General features: G+C 49.1%; 1 protein-coding gene across 1 annotated transcript in view; it reads right to left on the reverse strand.

The window, feature by feature from the left end:
- The window catches only part of LOC146394433 (uncharacterized), a 70099-nt gene extending 62579 nt beyond the window's left edge, over positions 1–7520 (reverse strand). Inside the window, exons 1-2 of the mRNA XM_085008474.1 lie at positions 7321–7520; positions 4783–4941 (exon numbers count right to left, since the gene is read on the reverse strand). Coding sequence (XP_084864600.1) covers positions 4783–4941; positions 7321–7520 — 359 coding nt within the window. The remainder of the gene's footprint in view (positions 1–4782; positions 4942–7320) is intronic.
- Between the last annotated feature and the right edge of the window lie 1712 nt (positions 7521–9232).

The raw sequence follows: 9232 nt of genomic DNA on the forward strand, positions 1-9232 counted from the left end.
GGAATCCCACACTGTGTGTCCTTCTGGGTCTGACTTCTCTCCCTGAGCATCGTGGGTTCAAGGTCCATCCATGTGGCAACCTGTGTCCGTGCTTCTCTTCTTTCCTCGGCTGAGTCATAGGCCACGGTGTGGATGGACCCCATTCTGTTTATCCATCCATCCATCCATCCATCCACCCACCCATTATCCATCTAACAACCATCCATAATTCATGCATCCATCCATCCACCAACCAGCCATTATCCATGGAAATTTGGGTTGTTTCCACCTTGCAGCTGTCCTAAGTGGGGCTGCTACACACATCTGTGTACAAGTACACACTATCTTTAAAATCCCTTTTGTATGTTAACCCATCACCATAACAATAGCAAGAGCTATACCTGCCCCCAGAAGAGCATCCCTAAAAGGCAGCATGGGTGTTTCGGTAACTCTGAGTTTTTTGGGGGGGCAGGGATTGGGGTGCAGATGAGCATGTTTGCTATAGAGGCAGAAGCTGCACCCAAATGCTGCCATTTGGCGTAAGGATTGTTCTGAGCTAGAGGCAGTGGAGAAGCACATTTACAGAGACTCCTCCCGGGAGGTTCCCTTAAAGGACAAAACACAGAAGCTTCTGCGGACAGAGGACACTACCAACGGTGAACCCCATCTCTGGGGAGGTTTTATGGCCCCACAGAGGGTGAGGAGTTGGCTCAGAGGCGGACCTGCACAAACACACCTGTTACAAAGAAACCACAGCCCTAAACGGAGTCTCCTGCCCCCAGGACAGCAAACCCAGAGCTGATTTGCGATTTCACCTCCTCTCTGAAATGTGACCTTCCAAAACCCTTCAGAAAAGTCCGGGTCGACCCAGGGGAGACCATTTGCATGTTAAAGAACCTGGCCGTTCCCCTCCCCACAAGAGAAGGGGGCTTGGCTTCAAAATAACCCTTTCTTTTCTTTGGAATCAGCATCTCCACCCCCCTCCTTCCTATAAAAACCTCCCACTTTGTGCAGCCCGTCCTCAGAGCATGGGAGAGCGCGTCCTTTCTGCACGGGGTGCTGTGGGGGTCACGGCTCACCCAACAAAGCCGACTACATCCTCACACACACTCACTGGGATTTTTCTTAAACACATCTCCCTCCGGTGGTTTCCCCACCTGCTTACCTCCCCACAGTTGCCCACGTTTCTTTCTTCTGGTCTCCAGAAATCGAAAGTTCTTTGAGAAGACGCTGTAGGCACCCAGGTTCCACTCATCCCTTTGAGATGCTCATCCCTGAGAGGGTGTGTGTAAATTCTGTCTTCTCCTGCTAATCTGTCTTTTGTCAATCTAATTTGCCAGCTCCCCCGCTCCCCCCAGAACCTAAAATGGGTAGGTGTTGGTGGGGATTTTTTTTCCTTCTCCATCACCGTTGGTGGGTTGGTAGGGATTTTTCCTGCCTCCGTCTACTCTGTACATCCTGAGTTATACAAAGAAACGGGGCTTCATCCTGGAGCCTCCCTGCCATGGATCCGAGTCAGGGGACCGCCCCAAGCCCGCCCGTGGGGTGGAGGGGATGGCCCTGCCTTCTATCTGGGGTCCCTGGTGTTTTGCAGGCCCTGTGCTGTATTTTATTCCAGATCCACTCTCCCCGCTGAGTGGACAGATGCTAATCTGCAGTTAACGGCAAGGGGGCAGGAGGAGAAACAGGCAGGAATCCTAATTGAAACCAGTTGCATAAGAGGCAGCACTAGGCAAATTTGCTAACTTGGACAAGGTCATCAGGACCAGCATGGGGGGTGGGGCGGTGGCTGTCACGGCCTCTGGAGATTCCTGCCTCCGCTGTGGGCTGTGTGTTCGGTGCCCAACGTGCTGGTCCCGGCCAAGGTATGGCTGCCAGCTGTACACAGGATGGCGTGGCTGTGACCTGGGTGGCTTCTGGATAAAGCTTTGGTGCATTGGGTATTTTACACGGTGTGTGAAGAAGCCACGGTGGGGGGGCAGGGAGTAGGCTTTGCATGATCATACCTGAAAACTGTTTTTCTCCAGAACCATACATCATTGTCAAGTGAGAAGATTAAACTTATTGTTTCTTTTTGAACCGGGAACTCAAGGTGAGTAGAAATGTCTTGAAATGCAAAACAGCCCAGCAAACAAAGTGACGCGGAGATGGGGGCTGACAACGCCTATTTTCTTCCCCTGATTTCTTTTTTCTTTTTTTTTAGGTGATTCGGGGACAAAACTTTTCTGAAACGGAGACGCTGGAAGGATGCTCTGTTCCGACGTGGATCTTTTATTTCCAGGCGGCCGAGGAAGGTGCTTTTGCTCCACCACGGAGCACCATTACTTAGTGGGGGTGGGGTGCGGACCAAGCCTATCATTTATTTAGAACCTAAGAGAATAAAGAAGTACCCCCCCGCCCGGTCGTGAGGGGCACGCGGAGGAAACGCTGGAACTTCGGGGACAGAAAGGCGAACATCTGGTGGAAAACTGTTCAGGAAACACAGAGGCTTGTCTGCCAGCGTCTGCATATGCAGATGGAGGCCGACACCTGCGTTTTCCGCGCTGACCTGCCGAGCGGGGCGTCGGTTCAGCTTAACCTGCCCATTCATTTTCCTCCTGTGCACAATTTGTTCTGGTCAGGTTGCATTTCCATCATTGTGTGGGGGGGTGTCTGCGTAAGTACATATATATACACACTTACGTGTATGTGGGTACACTCGAATAGATATGGTACACAGACCTTTTTCAGGGAAACTGTGAACAGACAGTATGTATAGAAACATTGTATCTAAGCGCTGTATGTAGACATCACCAATAGATATTATATGTATATTGTATAGATATTATATGTATATTGTATAGATATTATATGTTGCATAGAGATAATGTATGTATTATGCCCAGACATTATATATAAACCTTCTACATATACGTATGTAAATATCATATGCAGACATTGTCAGTAGACATCATAGGTACATACATGTAAGTATTACATATAGACATTATACATAAGTATTATACATCAGCATAATCTATGTGTTATACAGAGATGCTTTATATATAGATATAATATATATATGTACTTATTGTAAATAGACATTATTTGTAGGTGTTATATATGTTGCATACAGACAAATATTACATACAGACATTGCACACAGACATGCTATATAGAAATGGTAAGAATTCCTGTGGTGACTCGGTGGTAATGAACCTGATTGGTATCCATGAGGATGCAGGTTCGATCCCTGGCCTCGCTCAGTGGCTTGAGGCTCCAGCGTTGCAGTGAGCTGTGGTGTAGGTAACAGACACGGCTGGGATCCGGTGTTGCGGTGGCTGTGGTGTAAGTCCGCAGCTGAAGCTCCAATTTGACCCTTAGCCTGGGAAATTCCATGTGCCGTGGGTGCAGCCCTAAAAAACACAAACAAAAACAGAAAAAAAAGAGAGAGAGAGAGACAGCATTGAGATTGTCACTGGCAGGAGAAAGGCTGGACCCTTCAGAAACCTGGAAAATAAAGTATTAAAAAAAAAAGAAATTGTATACAGATTGTATGTATAGATGTTGTATAGAGATGCTTTATATCTAAGCACTGTATGTGGACATTATATATACAATTATACACGAGTATCACAGACAGGCACTGTATGTGGGTATTTCACAGACACTACATACAAGTATGGCACAGACATGTATTTTATACAGACAAGCGTGACTGTCTATAGACATTGTATGTAGACATTATATGTGGGTGTCACATGTGGGGTATATAGATGAACACTGCGTATAGACATTGTACATAGACATTTCATATGAAAATCGTACACGGGCCATAAGTATAGACATCGTATCGCCGTTATAGAGACGTTGCATGTGAACGTTATGTATCAGCCGTGTACGGAGACACATGTATAGGCATTAAGCATAGTCGCTGTTTATAGATATGCTATGTAAACCTTGTGCATAAACCTTACAGACATTTTATGTAGGTGTTATATATAGACACTGTATACAGGCATTATAAATATGTATATAGACATTGTATGGAGACACGATATATACACTTTGTATGCAGACAGTATAAATATACAGAAACATTGCAGGCAGGCATTCTATAGATATTATGTATCAACATTGTGCACAGATGTTACATACCGCTGTTATATACGAGGGGATTATAGACACACACCGTACATAGACATTATTAGAAACATTGTATGGAGAGACTGTATATAGGCATTCTCTGTATGCATTGTCTATAGATATTATGTATCAACATTGTGCACAGATGTTACATACCGCTGTTATATACGAGGGGATTATAGACACACATCGTACATAGACATTATTAGAAACACTGTATGGGGACATTATAAACAAGCATCAGACATTATAAACACGTTTATCCGTATTGTGTAGACATGATACATAGACATCAAATATAAATATCTCGTGGGTGCACATGGGTGCACCTGCAGCGTTTAAAGGCACACAGTAAAACCCGTGGGGCATTTTATTTCCACAAGTCCATCCGGGCACCTCTTTCTTGGGACGGTGGTGGACGGTTCACAGGTGTGTTCCGCTACCCGACGCGGCTTGGCCGGTTTTCAAATGGAAAATTCACTTTTCCGTCATACTTGTGGCTGGGAGCGAGGAGGCCTGTGCTGGCGGGTGACCTGCACCTCCCCATGTGGGGACGTGCACGACCCATCCCTGTCTGGAGCTCCAGGTCCTTCAAGAAAGCACGAGGCGAGTGACCTGGCACCCTGGGGCCACCCTGGGAGGCTCTGTGGTTCCCCTGTGCCGAGGCTTTCCTGCTACGGGTCTGCTAAGGACCGGGGTCCTGGTTCCTGCTGGGCCGTGTCCTGGAACTGCTTCCAGCCCCTCAGTGCCCAGGGCAGGGGCATGGTCCCGCCAGTCCCCGTGACACCTGCCAGGGAGGCTGGCGGAGACGGTGGATCAGGGCCTGCAGGGCCTGAACTGGGTGTGCGGAGGGTCATGGGGGGGGGAGGGGTAGGCAGCGTATCTAACCCTAGCAAAGCATCTCTCCATCAGGACGGACCCCCCCTCCCCCGACACCAGGACATCAGAAAATAAATGCAGCTCGCCCTTCCAGACACCCTGTATCTGAGATACAGGGATCTCGTCACTGGATCTGAGACCACCTGGGGAGGGGCTCTGTGCCTTGTTACGAGGGGGCAGGAAGGCCTGGCAGCCAGGGAGGTATCAGAGCCCATTTGCCCCCTGCCCCCATACGGGCTTTCAGCTTTTGGGGTTCATTTTGGGGAGGAATGGAGAGACTGGCTCAGAAGTTACATACGTGGAATATCATCACGTATTTTTGCCAAACAGGGTTTTTGTAGCTGTGTGGTGTTTACATCAGCATCTACTCAGCTCGGCACGTATTTGGGAGAATTTCCATTATTCCCTATCCATCCTGGCGCACAAAGGAGTGACTGTTTAATGACTGGATCCAACTCCTGCACTTGTAAAAGGCCAGATTCTCGGCCGCGGCACAAAGAGTCATTCCCGGAGGCTACGCTGATTTATACTGAGGCCAACAGAGCAGGTCTCAGTGACGAGCTTTCTTCTTAAAGGAAAAAAAAGAACTCTGAAAATGTGACGTGTTTTTTTCTTTTTAGGGCTGTACCTGTGGCATACAGAAGTTTCAGACTGGGGGCTGAATGGGAGCTGCAGCTGCGTCCTTCACCACAGCTCACGGCAATGCCACCTCCTTAACCCCACTGAGTAAGGCCACGGATGGAACCTGCATCTTCATGGCCACTATGTCAGGTCCTTAAACCACTGAGCTACAATGGGAACGCGCTGACATATTTTAAATAGCATCCATCATTTTGAATTGTATTCTTTTCCGTGGTAAACATTCCCCACCCCCGACCCCAGGTTTACTCTCCTTGTGTATTTTTCATCTGTAAATTATTTAGGATGGTTGATTATTCTTCTAGTGTGTGTTTGGGGCAGGATAGCAGAGTCTTTAAGACACTGAGCTTTTGCGTCCAACGGATCTGGGTTTGAATCACAAACCACAGCTTACTACCTGCTCTGTGACTCTGGGAAGTTTGGTTTCTTTAATTCTCAGTTTCCTAATCTGTAACAAATCACCTAGGTTTGATTTGTGGTTGAAGTTGTTTTAAACGAGATTACATATGTAAACAGTGCAATACAAAATTTTAGTGCACAGAAAGGATTCTGTAAATAATTGTCATTCTTACAGACAGATTTGTGAGAGCTTTTTATTTTTTTATTTTTTTAGGGTTGCACCCTAAAATTTCCCAGGCTAGGGGTTGAATCGGAGCTGAAGCTGCAGGCCTACGCCACAGCCACAGCAACACCAGATCCAAGCTGAGTCTTCGACCTTAATCCAAAGCTCCCGGCAACACTGGATCCTTAACCCACTGAGCGAGGCCAGGGATCGAACCTGCATCCTCATGGGTTGGGTTCATAACCTGCCGAGTCACAACAGGAACTCCTGTAAGAGTTTTTAATATATTAAGGACCCGAACCCTTTCTCATTCATACATTTCACAAATATTTTCCACACCTTTTGTGCTAGTCTCTTGTTTACGGTTTTTAGACAATGCTATACATTGGTTATGGTTGTTCAGACATAAAGAGTTTAAAATTTGCATGTAATCAAACTGATCTGTGTTCTCCATAGCATTTGCTTCTGCTGTTTTTATTCCTGGAAAGTCTCTCTCAGTGGAGAGGTTTAATATTCACCTACAGTTTAATCCACTGGAATATAAATGGGGGTGGGAGACTCACCAGAATGCACGTGCTCACACACAGACACACGTACAGAGACACACACACAGAGAGACACACACACACAGACACACAACAGATGCACACACAGATGGACACACACACAGATACACACACAGACACACATAGATTGTCACGCATGCGCACACATGCAAATATACACGTGGGGGTGCACAGTCATGTGTAATAAACAAGCACATCCTGAGCCACGTGTGCACAATCCTCACATGTGCACACACCCACACACGACACCACATACCTGCAAAAATACGGGCAGACTCTTACGTGGCTCAGGGCACACACAATAAACATGCACACAGATACTCACTCATGTAACACACATCATCACGCAAATATATGTGCACACATGTTCAAATGCCCATAGCCACAGGCAGTACCCATGCACGCATAACCCGTGTGACTGCACACACAGCCTCACAGGTTACACACACACAAGCACATCTGTACAGTTGCTCACAGCTGCATGTGATGAACACGCAGGCACATATATCTGTGCGCAAACCCCCGTGCACACACACGGTAGCCACACATACACACATAAGCTCACCCCACCAGAGGGCTCCCTGAATGTGTACGCGGAGCACAGAGACGCCAGGTGGCAGCGGGAAGTCAGGGCTCCCTGCGCTGGTCAGACTGAGGACGGGTAGGTCTGGTCTTGGGGACACGTCCATGGAGACATGGAAGAGAAGGGGCCGCCAGGATGGTGAATCCTGCGGAAGGCCCAGGAGCCGTTCGGGGTCCAGGAGGGGCATCTGGGCAGGTGAAGGATGCCCGGGAGAGAGGACCCCAGAGCCCAATGGTGGGGGGAGGGTCCCCTGAGGCCACAGGAGCAACTCCCTCACCCAAGGTGGTCATGTGGTCCAGTTTGACCTGCCCCAGAGGCCGGCAGGCAGGCGCTCTCAGGCCCCCCTCACCCACTGAGATGTCTTGGGTCGGGAACCCCCTCTTAGGCCTGGGGAGACACACGCTCCCCCCTCCGTCCCCGGGGGTCCCAGTGCACAGCCCACAGCCCTCAGAGGTTGGGAGTTTGGAGCTGCACTCCTGGAGCTTAGGCTCTGGACACAGGAAAGAGAAGGGGGTTCAGGGGTTGGGGGTGGATGCGGGGCTCCTAGGGGCCGAGCTACAGCAATTCATGCTTCACAGGTGAATAAGCATAGTCTTACAAACATGCTGCAATGCACAGATTTAGCAGGAAAAGAGTGTAGCTGGTAGGAAAACGAACCATCCACTGGGATGGGTTGGTGGGGGGCATGGATGTGCGGCTGCCAGATCTGCCAGATCAGAGCTGGGAGTGCATGGGTAGGGAGGTGAGTCATTAAAGGGCAGTGTGACAGAAGTGTGCCCCTCCCCCACCATTCTGGAACCTTCTGTCTCTGCCTTGGCACCCTGCTGAGCCGCAGAGAAACATATCCTTTGTTATAAAGGCCACACTGTATCTAAAAGTGGGTAAATCTTCCTGATGGTTTCTTTGTGTCAACATTGCATGGATGTCAGCAGATGCAAGCTCCAGCACACCCATCAGGAAGGGCAAGCCTCACCTGCACAGTTGCATCCTACACAGGCGTCTTTTCTCCCCAGGGGCAGATGCTCTGTGATCCTGCTATTTGCAGACAGGAGTTCCAGTCCATGTCGGACCCACCCTCCTTTGAAGAATCCGTCTTAGAACCCTATATTCATTTGCAGTAGGTTTTCAATGACAGATGCACATATGTTTTTAGAAAGGCGCGTAGGCAGACGCTCTAAGAGGGGACACTTTTCCAGGTCTGAGGTTTTCTCCCTGACGCTGAGTTGGGGAGAAACGCGTTGCCAGATCGCATACATGCAAACGGTGCCTTGTCCCCGAACCCCGAAGCCCCGGGCCCATTAAAAACCAGATAGTGATTAGTTTAATGACGACGGGGGCGGTGGGAGGGGGGACTTTTGTTCATGGGGAAGAAGTTTATGGCCGCGTGGTCCGGGCCATAAACCCTGGAACTGCCAGCTCCGGGAGCAGCCCCTGAACGGGGAGCGCCTTCACTGTCTCAGGTGTGAGGCTGCGCTGCGTCCGGAAGCTCAGGGCGGGGCACGCGAGACCTTGACATCGGCTAAGCGGCTCCGTATAAGCGGCTTCATATTTTACCGACGGATCTGGCGCCTGGGAACGTCCAAAGCCGCGATGGTCATCTCCGCCACCAATTCCTTTGCCGGGGGTGGGTGGGGGGGGTGATTACGTGGCAACGAGCGCCCACGGAGGCCGTGCGTGAACACGCGGGCTCTGCAGGGGGACGCGAGGCCACCCCCTGCCCCCCATTTGGTCTCTTTTCTCGTCATATTGCAAATCCGCGGATTCAAAGTTTGCCTTTTTTTTTTTTTTTTTTTTCTCGAGGCAGAGCTTGTAATAATAAGCCATCTGGCTGAGTCAGACGTGAGAGATTAAAATGATATACAGTAAGAAGGCTTCTTATTCACTTGCTAATGTCTTAAA

This window comes from Sus scrofa, chromosome X (genome assembly GCF_054392235.1).
Source record: "Sus scrofa isolate SSC_HxYL_T2T_F1_AM1 chromosome X, Sscrofa_HxYL_maternal_Yorkshire_Landrace_v2.0, whole genome shotgun sequence".
Taxonomy (NCBI): Eukaryota; Metazoa; Chordata; class Mammalia; order Artiodactyla; family Suidae; genus Sus; species Sus scrofa.